The sequence below is a fragment of the Paramisgurnus dabryanus genome, chromosome 1, assembly GCF_030506205.2.
Source record: "Paramisgurnus dabryanus chromosome 1, PD_genome_1.1, whole genome shotgun sequence".
Lineage (NCBI taxonomy): Eukaryota > Metazoa > Chordata > Actinopteri > Cypriniformes > Cobitidae > Paramisgurnus > Paramisgurnus dabryanus.
The window spans coordinates 5,134,266-5,148,401 of record NC_133337.1 but is presented as its reverse complement, the minus strand read 5'-3'; the positions used below and the strand labels follow the sequence as shown (position 1 = coordinate 5,148,401).

Sequence of the window (14,136 nt, the reverse complement as noted above, 5' to 3'; positions counted from 1 at the left end):
ATGGCCGACAGCGATACTCGTAAGGATGAAAACAACAACAACCCCGAATTTGAGAATGAGATTGCGCCAGCCCCTGCAGCTTTTAAATCAGATGTCTGGAAACATTTTGGTTTCGCCGTGTCAATAAACGCAAAAGGAGAGAAGGTGGTGGACAGACAATGGACTATGTGCAGGCACTGCCACAGTAAAGTGCGATACAACATGGGAAACACAAGCAACATGCGAAGTCTGACGACCCATCATCCCGAAAAGTTTGCAGATTCTCTCACAAAGAAAGTCGTGTCCGGTCAAAAAACCCTGAAGGAGGCATTTTCAACAACTATGCCACACAGCAGCGCAAGGGCTCAAGAAATCACGAGGTACATCGCGGAATACATAGCGTGTGATTTACGTCCCTTTTCTGCAGTAGATGGCAAAGGATTTAAAAGGTTAGTTGCCAAGCTTGAGCCGAAGTATCAAATGCCATCGCGGGCTCATTTTAGTCAAACTGTGTTCCCTGCTCTTTACCGTGAGACAAAAGAACGTGTCATGTTGAACCTTAAACAGTCTGAGTGCATTGCTATTACCACTGATGGGTGGACTTCCAGAGCGACTCACAGTTACATTACTATAACGGCACATGGTTTGACGCGTGAATGGGAAATGCAGAGTTACGTTTTACAAACTAGACAGCTTAGCGAATCACACACTGGCGTAAACATAGCCGAATTCCTTAAATCTGCAGTCAAAGAGTGGGAGCTGGACAAGATTGGAACAAGGATCGCTGTTGTTACTGACAACGCAAGCAACATGCGAGTTGCAGTAAAGGAAGCCGAACTGTCCCCTCACATACGGTGCTTTGCGCACACACTAAACCTGGCCTCCCAAGCAGGTTTAAAAGTCTACGCAGTGAGCCGGCTACTCGGTAGAGTCAGACGTGTAGCAAGTTTTTTTCACCGCAGTTCTACAGCCACAGCCGTGCTGACCACCAAACAAAAACTACTAATCTCCCTGTACATAAACTCATTATTGATGTAGTGACAAGATGGAATAGCTCTCTGGACATGGTGGAGCGCTACCTTGAACAACAACAAGCTGTTGCTGCAGCCCTACTGAGTGATGAACTGAGACACAAGTCGCGTGAAATTGACACTTTGGACACATCTGACATTGCAAATGCAGAGGATCTTGTGAAGATTCTTTTACCAATAAAAAAGCCCACAACTGTTCTCTGTGATGAGTCGCAACCAACAATGTCTCTCATTTCACCACTAAAACACATGATTCAAGACAGCATGGCCACAGATAATCACGACTCAAATGCCATTGCTCAGATGAAGGCAGCCATTCTGAAGGATCTTACTGACAGATACCAAGGAGAGGATGAAAAGTTCATGCAGGAGAGCAGTGCTTTGGATCCACGCTTTCGGACCTTGCAACATCTAGGCAGTGGAGAGAGAGAGGACGTCTTTGAAAGAATAAAGTTCAAAGCATCACAGATGGAACAAAAGGTAAAAAAATTTAACGCTGTGTTTCATAGAGAAAATTGAGAGAAATACAATAAAATGTAACAAAATGCTAATATAATGTCTTTTTATCATTTATGAACCAGGACCAAGATGTGCTGCCCAGGAGCCCACATCCAGCAGATCTGGAAGACAGCAGCGCGAGCTTTGTGCCTCCTCTTAAGAAGCATGCCCTTGAGGACCTCCTTGGCTCTTCTTTTAGCAGTAATCAAGTCACAGGTGGAATTCAGGCAGAAATTGACTCTTACTGCAAAGAAGCATTAGTTTCTCTGTCTGCTTGCCCTCTTAAGTGGTGGAGAGGCAATGCAGGGCGGGATTCTGTCTTCATTAGCAAAGACCTACCTGTGTATACCCGCTACCTCAGTGCCCAGTGAAAGGGTATTTTCGACAGCAGGGGATATTGTAAATGCCCAAAGGTCTCTTCTTCTCCCTTGCAATGTAGATCTTTCTAAAGAAAAATTTGAACATTAGCTAAAGGATAGTTCAGTGTTTTTCAGAAGGCTTTTTGCCAGACTGTTAAAGGATGTTTTTACTGTTTTTTGTTTCTTCTCCCTTGCAATGTAGCTATTTTGATCTTTCTGATGAAAAACGTGAACATAAGCTAAATGATATGTTATTTTTAGTGTTTTTTAAAAAGGCTTTTTGACTGACTATTTTATTTAAATTTTAAGTTATGTTCCTAAATACCAGTTTTAAAAGGCTGTTTTTATTTGCCTTGCACATTTAAACCTGACTTAACTTGATCTTTGTTTGCACTTAAAGGGAATTCCCTATTGTTTACAATTGTTCTAGGTGCTTCTTAACTTGAACATTGCACAGAAGAATCAGTTATGCAACCAAATATTACTCTACAGACTATTGATGTTCCTGACTACAACTTTTACTTTAAAAGCACTATGTGATCAGCGTTTTATGTTGTCATGATCCATAAATACAACAATAAATTGCCTGTTGACTGGCAAAAGTAGAATAAATGTCAGTATTTTTTTGCTATTATCATCACATACACAACCGTGAGCTATATACCGCAATAACCACCGTACCGCGAGGCCAGTACCGAAACGGCACCGTACCGTGAGATGTTGATACCGTTACATCCCTAGTAGGCAACATGGAGTGCCGATGTCCTACTTTTACTTTTATATTTTAAGTAGTTTTGAAACCAGTACTGTTTTCACTTTTACTTGAGTAAAAAGCTTGAGTTGATACTTCAACTTCTACAAAAGTCTTTTTAACCCTAGTATCTATGCTTCTACTTGAGTATTGAATATGAATACTTTTGACAACACTGGTTGTTGACTAACATAATACCAAATGGAAGATGAATTGAGAGAATTGAAAGTGAAAAGTGAAAGTGAAGTGAGTATTTGCCAATGTATGGTAACCCATACTTGGAATGTGACCTCTGCATTTAACCCATCCAGTGAATAGTGAACACACGCACTGCAAGTCGTGAACACACGAACACCCGGAGCAGTGGGCAGCTATCCCTGCAGCGCCCAGGGAGCAATTAGGGTTAAGGTGCCTTGCTCGACACTCTAACCACTAGGCTACAACTGCCCCGAGGGAGCTTGTTGCTCAGTTAAGGGCAGATAACGAAAAATTGCGTCAAGAGCAGGGTAGTACTGCTCCTCCGAGTCCTATAGCTCAGTGTTTCTCAACCCTGGTCCGCAAGGACCCCCTTCCAGAATGATTTAAATTATTAGCTTGTTAGGGAGACATTCTGGAAGGAGGCTGATGAGTTAGTTCAGGTGTTTTAAATTGGGAGACATCTAAAACTTTCTGGAAGGGGGTCCTTGAGGACCAGGGTTGAGAAACACTGCTATAGCTGGCCCTTCTAGTGAATCGTCATTGCCGGCCACTGATCCGATCGTGGGGGCTAGTTCGTCTTTAACTGAGCGTCTTGTGTTTATCCCATGGGATTGAAAATGTCCGGTATTTGACGGCAAGTCAGGTATTGTTATAAACGAGTGGATTGAAGAAGCTCGGGCCTGTATAAGAACTCATCATTTGTCAGTGGCCGACCAGGCATTTTTCCTTTTCGATCATTTGGGAAGAGAAGCACGTGAGGAAGTTCGTTATCGCTCTGTTGCGGAGCGCAGCGACCCAGAGAAATTTTTTATATTCTACAGGAGTTATATGGGTGCTCCCAATCGTACGTTGCTCTTCAGGAAGCAGGGCTGGACTGGGACAAAAATTCGGCCCTGGCATTTTGGCCCAAACCGGCCCACACTACATACACTGCAAAAAATGATTTTCAAGAAAAAATGTATTTTTGTCTTAGTATTTTTGTCTTGTTTTCAGTAAAAAATATCTAAAAATTCTAAAATTAAGATGCTTTTTCTTGATGAACAAAATGACCCAAGAAAATAAGTCTAGTTTTTGGACCAAAAATATCAAATTTAAGTGATTTTGTGCATAAAACAAGCAAAAAAATCAGCTAAAATTTCTTGAACATTTTTCTTAAACACTAATGCAAGAAAAATTTGCTTACCCCATTGGCAGATATTTTTTTGCTTGTTTTATGCATAAAATCACTTAAATTGAAAATGTTTGGTCTAAAAACTAGACATATTTTCTCGGGTCATTTTGCTCATCAAGAAAAAGCATCTTATTTTAAGAATGTTTAGATATTATTTTTACTGAAAACAAGACAAAAATACTAAGATGTTTTTTTCTTGAAAATGATATTTGCAGTCTATAATTACAAATACCATCCATCTTTGCACGCCTTTAAATATGTATAGCAATAGCAACTCAAATTCCATAAAAGCACTAAACCCAATTAATAGCAGGTAGAAAAGAGTGAGAGTTGACACAACAAACACTGCTAGAACGTTTTATTTATTAATGCAATAAAACTGTATAATCCACACTTATGAATCCTAAAACAAGCTTCATGCAATTGGCAAAATTTGCCATTGGATTGCTGACTTATTACAAAATACAAGTGCTGCTTACAGTAATATTGAAAACTGATTATTACTTGCAGTACTTACAGGAAAGTATTCACTACATTAACTGAACTAAACTAGTGTGATTACAGTAATAGAGATTTTTAACATAATCTGTCAAGTGTGTTGTTATGTACAATAAAAAAAAAATCTGTAAGCAGATATACTGGATTGTTTTATTTTGCTTGAAGAGAAATTATAAGTTTTGAAACAGACAATCAACGAAAAATCTACGAATCAGATACAATCTCGTAGTCACAGAGCAAAGAATGCAATTATTTTATTGCAGCTTTATCACCATAATTTTGTGTTTTTGACTCAGTTTTATCAAGGGGTATCTATCTACACTTGTGTTTTGAAAGCAGTTCTGCTTACCGCAGTCACTCACTCTCTCCCTCTCCTCACTGACACTCTGTGTGCTGGTGCTGCCAGTGCCACCACCGCCACATCATCATCACCAGTGACGCGAGTTGAAGGTCCTGCTGCCGCAGAAAACATTTGTGTTATTTTAACAGTTAAGCAGTTAAATCAGCTCACGCAGAGTTTTGCCCAGTTGCAGGTTCCCCATTCTCGCTCTCGTAGTCAGTCTTTTCGTAGTGGACCCATTATCTGTAGGCGTTGTCGAAGACCAGGCCATTTTGCACGGGATTGTGAAGGGGAACGTGTTACATCTCAGTCACCATTGCATTCTCATTGCGATCAACGAGGTAATGGGGGCAGGCCATCACGACCTAATCGGGTGTCGAAAAACTGATTCCCGCCAGGCTGAAGAGCCACAGCTTGGTTGGGGAAGAGGTTGGCTCCGACGGTAAGGATGGTAAGGACCGGTTCAATGGTATTGACTATTATGGAAAGTTGTTTCGCCAAGCATTTCGAGCCATGGGGCTATGAGCAATTAAAATCATGTTCATGGTTGCAGCTTAGAGCTGCAAATGGACTTTCCATCCCATATATTGGCTACATGGAGTTGGATGTTGAGCTTTGTAGTAGGATCGTGCCGCGATGCGGGGTTCTGGTGGTCAAGAATCCTCCTGGTGGCTTGCGCTCTCAAGTCCCTGGTGTGTTGGGGATGAATGTACTCGGGCGGTGCTACCAGGAGCTCTTTGGCCAGCATGGCCCCGCTTTATTTGATTTTCCACCAGTGTCTAGTGCACCATGTTCTGTTTTTCAAGCGTTACAATACTGCCACCAAGGTAGTGAGCAACACTCTGTTGGAGGTACAATGAAAGTAAGGGTGCACGGTCCTCGGGCATGTCGCATTGGAGGTGGTACCATTAGGCTGGTTGCGACCACTTGTGCAGAGCAGCGGGCGGGTAGTACAGTGCTGTTTGAGCCCACCGAGTCGGGATTACCTGAAGGGCTGTTGGCTTCGCCTGCTTTGGTCCGAGTGATTGGAGGTTCGGTCTATGTCCCGGTAGTCAACGTGGGCACATCCGATGTTCTGCTTTTCCCCCACCGAGTATTGGGTACCTTGGTGGGGGTGCAGGTTGTTAGTTTGCCAGAAGGTGTTTCGGAAGTTAGACCCACTACAGCAAGTGCCTATTCACAAGGCACCCTGGTAGCTGACACTACAGTTTTAGAGCAGATTGCAGCAATGGACCTCACTGCATTGCCAGAGTTAGAACGAGTAGGGTGAGGGCCTTGCTCATGAAGTATCAGACAGTGTTTTTGGAACATGAGGGTGATTTGGGATGCAGAAGTCTCATTTCTCATGAAATAACCCTGTTGGATGATGTACCAGTGTGGCAGTGGCATCGCCGTGTACCTCCCTCGGAGTATGAGGTTGTTAGGGCCCACATTAATCAGCTGTAGGAGTCTCAGGTGATCAGGGAAAGTTGAAGCCCGTATGCTACTCCCATTGTTTTGGTGAAAAAGAAGGACGGTAGCTTTTTGCACCCCATTTGGCCTATTCAAATGGAACAGGATGCCATTTGGTGTGTGCAATGCCCCTTTACCTTCCAGCAACTCATGGAGAGGTTATTCTGGGACCAACAGTGTCAGTCTTTATTGTTATATCTAGATGATATTGTGGTGTTCTCCTCTTCAATTGCTCAGCATTTGGAGAGGTTGGAGGTTGTTCTGGGGCGTCTGGAACGAGAGGGGTTAAAGGCCAAGTTGGGGAAGTGTGCCTTCCTTCAACAAAGGGTGCAGTACCTGGGCCATGTTATCTCTTCTAGTGGAGTGCAACTGATCCCGGTAAGATTTAGGCAGTGGCCCAGTGGCCTTGCCCCTCAAATGTTACAGAGTTGCGATCCTTCCTGGGTTTTTCCAGCTATTACCGACGTTTTGTAGCGGGGTTTGCCAAGTTGGCTGCCCCTCTGCATAAGTTGGTAAGGGAGTTTGTTGGTGTCAAGGGTAAACAGACAGGAAGTAGTTTTGCAAGTGCCTGGAGCCAAGAGTGTCAGGAGGGCTTTGAGGGGTTAAAGGAAAAATTTACCACCGCTTCAGTTCTCGCGTATGCAGATTTCTCTAAACCCTTCAACCTGGAGGTAGATGCCAGCCATTAGGGTTTAGGGGCGGTGCTTTCTCAGGAATGTGAAGGTAAGGTAAGACCAGTGGTATATGCCATCCGCAGTCTAAGGCCCACTGAGCGTAACATGTCCAACTACAGTCTATGAAGTTGGACTTTGTGGCGCTCAAGTGGGCCATGATAGAGATATTTTGCGAGTATTTGTTGGGTAACAAGTGTGTGGTGATAATAATCCATATAATCCAATAATCCACAATAATCCCTATAGCCATCTGGCCTCTGCAAAGCTTGGTGCAACGGAGCAGCGTTGGGCCTCACTGTTGGCCCTGTCACAGCGGGATCATGTGGATCCTAGTGTTTTGGACAAGGTGGCTCTTGGCACGGCAGTCCCAGAGGTTTTGCAGCAAGTGGCTGGGCTGGATTCGGCTGCGATTGCGACTCAATGTGAAGTTTCCACACTACCTGGCTATTCAGTTCGAGAGTTAGGTTTGTTGCAGGCAGCTGACCCAGTTATTCAGGAGGTGCTGCGATTTTGGAAACTGGGTGCTCGGCCAGGCCCTGATGAAAGGCGCTAAGTGACTAAGGCAGCTTTGTCATTACTCCGTCAATAGGACTGGTTGATAGAGCAGGAGGGGACGCTTTACCGCCGGGTTTTTTGCCCTAAGGGTAAAGAAGAGGTGTTGCAAGTGGCAGGGCCGGCGCCACGAGGGGGCGTGAGGGGGCGTCGCCCCCTCACTGGCACTATCCCGCCCCCTCAGATCACCATTAATGTTGAATGGGATTTTAATGATAAAATGCGCTATTTAAAAATCACGTTTGCCTTGTGTATTGTCTTCCTAAAGTGAATTTTAAAGTCTAATTATTTAACAAAACAAAAAAACAAGTGTGCATGTATTCTACCGTGACACACGCCCACTCATGTGTAGGCTATAGGCTTGTTCGAATTCATCAGGCGAAGACGTCAAAATGCCGCGAGAGCGAGACGAAACGACACTTAGTATGATTTCTCAAATCGTTCTTGCGGTACTTTGACGTCATGTGGTTGTTGGTTCTTGCAGCCGCGCCTGAAGTTGAACAAGTTTGTGTTGACGGCTTGAGGCACGCCGACAATGAGCCCGCGTTCTGAGTCTCAGAGGGAAATCAAGATGTTGAAGTGGGAAATTATATAAAAATTTACAGACAGGAGTGTGAGAGTGACCTGGGCCTGCCCTGTAGCAATGGATATATGGAAAATAGCATTGGAAGTTCTACAAACCGGACTCCGGATTGTCACACATCAATTAATGCCGTGGCGTGGATGAATTATCGGAGCATTTCAGGTGCAAAGATCCAAATGTTCGGCTGTCATTATGTCAATTCGGGCACCATGAACTTCAGCCAGACTGTACATAGTTTTGAAAAGTTCAGATGTTCATGTTCTTCAGCATCCTTGCAAGTCAACGTACAACCAACAGCCTATTATTGTTCTGCATTTAACTTTAAAGGTAAGCCTGTACGATCTCTCTCTCACACACCTGTTTATCAGGAGTAAATAGATAAAAAACAGACATTGTTAAATTTATAATTAACGAATTTGAATTAGCCTATCCTACAGCATAGCTGTATATGTAAACGAGTTATTGTCATTTTGCTATTGTGGTTCTCTAGCTGCTTAATCGCTAGCTTATGGTGCATTACTTGTGGCAGTTAAAATAACTACGTTATATGATCAAATTGAACCAAAATGTTGATAAAATGTTGCGTTTGGACCGTTTTTGGGCTGAAAACCATCAACTCTATTTGCCAACACTGCCCCCCACCATTACGTAAAATTTATTTCTACCTCTGGGTCTGAACTTCAAATGAGTAGTGTTGTGCTAATATGTAACGTTAGGTATGCGTTTTTTGTTGTTGTATTGTTCAGAGCTCTGTACGTTGCTCACTATAGCTGTAGTTTTTGTGGTTGTATTACAGAGATGTTTGATAACACTTTAAAACTTAATGTACCAAACCTATGTATTTTCTAGCTGGGGGAATTATATGCATTCATGTGATCGCCCCCTCTGGTATTTTAGACGCCCCCTCATCACCGCTCGGCTGGCGCCGGCACTGGCAAGTGGTACTGCCCACTGCCTTGAGGCCAGAGGTGCTAAAGCAGTTGCACCAGCAACATGGCCATCAGCGTACCCTTGAGTTAGTGAGACAGAGGTGTTATTGGCCTGGGTTATCCTCTGACGTTGCACGTTGGTGCCAAGAGTGTGATCGGTGCCAGGTGGCTAAGGACACTAAGGAACTCAGCCATTTGCCCGGGGCTTTATGGGGCAGTTGTTGTCATCTCAACCAAATGACAAACTGGCGGTGGATTTCACAGTGTTGGAACCTACAGGCTCTGGCATTAAAAACGTCTTGGTGATGACCGATGTCTTTAGTAAATACACATTGGCGGTTCCAACAAGGGATCAGCGAGTTGAGACTCTGGCCCAAGCCCTGGTGACGCAATGGTTTTATAGATTTGGCATTCCGGGTCGCCTCCATTCTGACCAGGGTCGAAATTTCGAGTCTTTATTGATACGCAGTTATGTGCATTCTATGGCATAGAGAAGTCTCGGACCACACCTTACCACCTGGCTGGCAATGGCCAGTGTGAACGGTTTAACCGTAATTTACACAATCTGCCGAGCACCTTGCCAGTGTCCAGGAAACGTGATTGGGTAGCTTGTCTTCCTCAGGTAGTGTTTAGCTATAACAGCACCCCTCACCAGGCCACAGGGAAGTCACCACATTTTTTGATGTTTGGTCAGGAGCCACGTTTGCCTGTGGATTTCTTGTTGGGGAGAGATCCCGAGCCAAGAGAGGGTAGTGTGCATGACTGGGTTGAGGAGCATCAGACGAGGCTGCACGGGGCCTTTGCAGGTGTACGTGAACGGTTGCAGGTCATGGCCGATAGGCGCAAGACCCAGCATGACCAGCAGGTCCGAGATGAACCACTGGTGGAGGGCCAGTTGGTATACCTCCGAGATTATGGGGCCAGGGAGGGTGGTGTGGTATACACCATTGCGCCGGTAGATGACCTGACCAAGGTAAGAAATGTGCACCGTTCACTGTTAAAGAGTAGGGTTCATAGGGACCTAGGTGTGGTTGAGGAGGTTGGTCCTTCACATGACTCTTTTATGAAAACCCCGTTAGTGGCTGAGGAGGAGGATGAAGTAGATTTGCTGGCTGTGGTGTCAGAACGGAATCAATTGGGTCCAGCATTAGGACCGGGAATGCTGGGGCCTGAGGTGGAACTTGGTCCGCAAGAGTATGTAGGTGCTATTGGACCATCTCCTGTGATTGGGCATAGACAACAGGCTCCAGGAGAAGAGGCTGTCTCTTCTCAAGATTCCCAGTCTGACAGCTTACAGAGGGCTGAGGGGGTTGTTTTACGTAGGACAGGACATATAACTGCGGGCCGGCACTTAAATCCGCATCGTCTTCCCCGTTCTGTGGGAGAGATGGCTAAAGTGTCACTTCAGCAAGTGCATGGTACAACGGCAGTTATTTTTAGACCTTGGGATTAGGTAATGGTGACTTGGTATTCGTTTGCAGGTATGTGTTGTGAAGCTCATGGCTTATCGGATGTATGACTTGAGGTAAACGTCTAAACACTTGATTTATAGCTCCTGGATCGTTCGTGTATGATCACTATTTGTGGCTGCTGTATCCAACATTCCCCTGCGTAATCTCATGCCGGCCGCCGCGCTTACTTGCGTGTGCGTGATCAGTGACGACATTTAAGGTACGTGTTTGGTTTGCAGGTATGTGTTGTGCAGCCTATCGCTTATCGGATGTATGACTTGAAATAAATATCTAAACATTTGATTTATAGCTCTTGGATGGCTCGCGAATGGTTACTATTTGTGGCGGCTCCTGTATGTAATTTTTTCCTGTTTAATCTTGTGCCGGCTGCTGTGATTGTGTGTGTGTGTGCGCGCTATCGCAGTGACAACATTTAAGGTACGTGTAGTTTTATTGCACTGGAGCATGTCTAATGGGGCTGGAAATAATTTGATTTAATTCCCTGTAGGAGAAATAGTTGGATTTGGGACTGATTAGCTGGCAACCGTTTATGATGATGATGCTTTGTCTGTGATTTGTTTCTGTCACGCCCAGGGGCTCTCCAAAGCCAACCCAATGACCAGACAACAACGAGAGCAGGTAATATTAAAACAATCTTTATTTATTAAATATTTAAAATATGCCTGGAAATGGGGAAGGGGGAATTAAAACTAATATCAGGCTCTGCCCTCCAGGTGGGCCACGGCCGAGAGGATGACAGGGAGCAAGGGGGCAACTGGGGTCCGGGACGTGGGACTCAGGGTCCGGCCTGAGTCTAGTTATCCGTGGCGCCCTCCTTCTTCCTCCTGGAGGCAGAATCAAAATAGAATGAGTGTGGGGGTTAATGTCCTGGTTGCGTACCTTGGTCTCCCTCGTGGAGACTTTCGTCCTCATGTTCACACGGTTCTTTGTCGTGTCACTCACTCTTTCTCTCTATCTCTTCACAGACAGCAGCTGGGACATAAGACACAGTTAGTTCAACTTGGCTTTCTCACCTCTTCGCTGGTTACAGCCTACGGCAGAGGTACTCAACTTCAAGGGCCTAGAGGGCCACATTTTGATCACATAAGATACAAAGGGCCACTGGATTTTAAATTTTTATTTAACCTTTTTTTATTCGTTTGAACCAGGTTTTCTAGATAAAGCACATTGTTGCATGGGAAAGGAGTATGAGAAAACTATAACTACACATTACTTCATAGCTTAATAAGCACAAAACATTACTGATGTTTACTTATTATTTTTCAAATAATGCACAAACTGCACAATACTTTTCTTTTCATGGAAACAGTGAAAACAGTTTTCTAGATAAAGCACATTGTTGCATGGGAAAAGAGTATGAGAAAACTATAACTACACATTACTTCATAGCTTAATAAGCACAAAGCATTACTGATGTTTACTTATTATTTTTAAAATAATGCACAAACTGCACAATACTTTTCTTTTCATGGAAACAGTAAAAACAATGAACTCCAAATTATATTTCCACACATCTTAAAAACTAAGTTAAAAAGTACGTGAAGTGGTATTTTCTTGCAGTCCCAGTATGGTTGCATTGTGGATTTTTACTAGTGAGAGATTTGAGTCTGCATATTTTTCACAAGTACTTTAAGTTCTGGTTGTTGTTCACTTGTAGCTGCTCTGAGATAGTCTGTGAGATGTCTATCAGTTAGACGGGAGCGGAGCTTTGATTTTATAATTCCCATGGCAGAGAAGGAGCTCTCACAAACATATGTAGATCCAAAGCAGGTCAGGATTTTCTGAGCACACTGAAATAGTGTGGGATATTTGTCCTTAGGAACGAAGGATATCCAGAATCTGTCTGCGCTTTCTTCCTTGTGCCTTTCTTTGAGAATGGTATTGTGCTGCAAGTCGATTAGCTGCTCCTCAAACACAGCCCTTTCGACTCCAAGCTGGAGATCTCTGACTGACAGTGAAGTAGAAAGTACGTCACAAGCAAACGGATTTTCTGTAAATGCCAGCACAGGTTTCATGGCCTTGATGTCTGCAAATCGTCGAGAAAACTGCTCTTTTAGTTCAGTGATGTATGGGCAGTAGGCAATGGGTGACAATGATCGTGCAACGGACTGCAGAACAGGGAAGTGTGTCAGGTCCTTTTCCTTAAATTGTTGAACAAATAGTTCCAGTTTTGTTTCAAATGCGGACACATCATTGAACATCATCGGCAGAATTTTTTGCCTCCCCTGAAGTTTGAGATTAAGTGAATTTAAATGACACGTTATGTCTGTTAAAAATGCAGCGTTTTCAATTAATGTGTCATTTAAGAGAGACAGTAAATTATGTTGACCCTTCTCTTCCAAAAACATGCGCACAGCAGGAAGCAGTTGCATAAAACGGCATAACACCTTTCCGCGACTAAGCCATCGGACCTCTGCATGCATTGCCAAGTCACCATATGCACTCTCACACTCTTCTACGAGTGATCGGAACTGTCTATGTTTGAGCGCGTGTGCAAGAATAAAGTTCACTATACGTACCACACTGTCCATTGTTTCTTTGAGTGCTCCGCCTCTTAGTTTGCTGCATAATTGCTCCTGATGCAGAATGCAATGATATGAAAAGAATGCCGACATTTCAGGATCTTTTCTGAGCAGAGCAATTAAACCTTTCTCCTTTCCGACCATTGAAGGAGCTCCATCGGTGGTCACAGAAACAAGGTTTTTAAGATTGATGCTGTTGCCTGGACCATGGAAAAAGTTTTTTAACGCAGAGTAAATGTCCTCTCCTCGCGTCTGGCCTTTTAATGGTAACAAAGTCAGCATTTCTTCGGCAAACTTTTCTCCTTTGAGAAAACGTACCCAGACTATAAGCTGTGCAATGTCTGTGCCGTCGGTGCATTCATCCAATGCCAGACTAAAATACTCCGCACGTTCAATGTCTTTTAAAAGCTGCGAGAAGAGATCATCTGTAATGACCTCTACTCGCCTGGTAATTGTTGAGTCGGACAACTGTAGTTTAGAAATTTGTCTAATAATGTCATCCTTGTTCTTGAAATCTGAAAATAGTGTTTCCGCGCAGTCCATAAATGTATTTTTCAGAAATTCTCCTTCTGTAGCTGGCTTTTTTGCTTTTGCAATATTCCAGGCGATTTTATAAGATGCCTCCGTAACACTGTCACTGCATTTAACATGACGGTGAAACAGCGATTGTTGTGACTGAAAGCCATCTCGCAAAGTCTGTATTTTATGTTTTCTGAGATTACTGTCAGGAGGATACACGTCCTTGAAGTCCGGGTGAAGTTGTTCGTGGTGTCGTTGCAGATTAGCCCGCTTTAATACAGCAATCGTCTTTTGACAGATGAGACACACTGGTTTGCCCTTTACCTCAAGGAAAGCAAATTCAGATTCCCACGCAGGGTTAAAAGTCCTGTTTTCATCGTCCACTTTTCGTTTTTTGGTCGCCATCAAAATAAAAACGTAAGAGTTGAAAAAGTTCTGTGGGTTTTGCTAATGAAGTAAACTGATTTGGCGCTTACAGACTAGTCTCGCGATAGGTTGCATGAACATTTTACACATGTAATTTATTTTTTTAAATTATTTAAGTTATATATTAAATATAATGATTTGTTCTGTTGTGATCACATAATTTTAATAATAAAATGTAAAAG

At 43.6% G+C, this 14,136-nt stretch overlaps 2 protein-coding genes across 2 annotated transcripts; one reads left to right on the top strand and one right to left on the bottom strand.

Annotated features, from left to right (window-relative positions):
- On the top strand, positions 1-1,879 carry LOC135730070 (E3 SUMO-protein ligase ZBED1-like). The gene is made up of 3 exons (XM_065247956.1): positions 1-904; positions 1,018-1,490; positions 1,592-1,879. The coding sequence occupies exons 1-3, from the start codon at positions 1-3 to the stop codon at positions 1,877-1,879; spliced, it is 1,665 nt and encodes a 554-aa protein (XP_065104028.1).
- A 10,197-nt stretch (positions 1,880-12,076) lies between these two features.
- LOC141282654 (general transcription factor II-I repeat domain-containing protein 2-like) lies at positions 12,077-13,933 on the bottom strand. Its single transcript, XM_073815915.1, has one exon. The coding sequence runs from the start codon at positions 13,931-13,933 to the stop codon at positions 12,077-12,079; it is 1,857 nt and encodes a 618-aa protein (XP_073672016.1).
- Positions 13,934-14,136: the final 203 nt, after the last annotated feature.

Excerpts from the sequence above, each read along its gene's own strand:
- LOC135730070 (XM_065247956.1), top strand. The coding sequence starts at position 1 with ATGGCCGACAGCGATACTCGTAAGGATGAAAACAACAACAACCCCGAA. Across the intron at positions 905-1,017 it reads CGCAGTGAGCCGGCTACTCG|TGACAAGATGGAATAGCTCT; the intron begins GTAGAGTCAGAC and ends TTATTGATGTAG. Across the intron at positions 1,491-1,591 it reads CATCACAGATGGAACAAAAG|GACCAAGATGTGCTGCCCAG; the intron begins GTAAAAAAATTT and ends TTTATGAACCAG.
- LOC141282654 (XM_073815915.1), bottom strand. The coding sequence starts at position 13,933 with ATGGCGACCAAAAAACGAAAAGTGGACGATGAAAACAGGACTTTTAAC.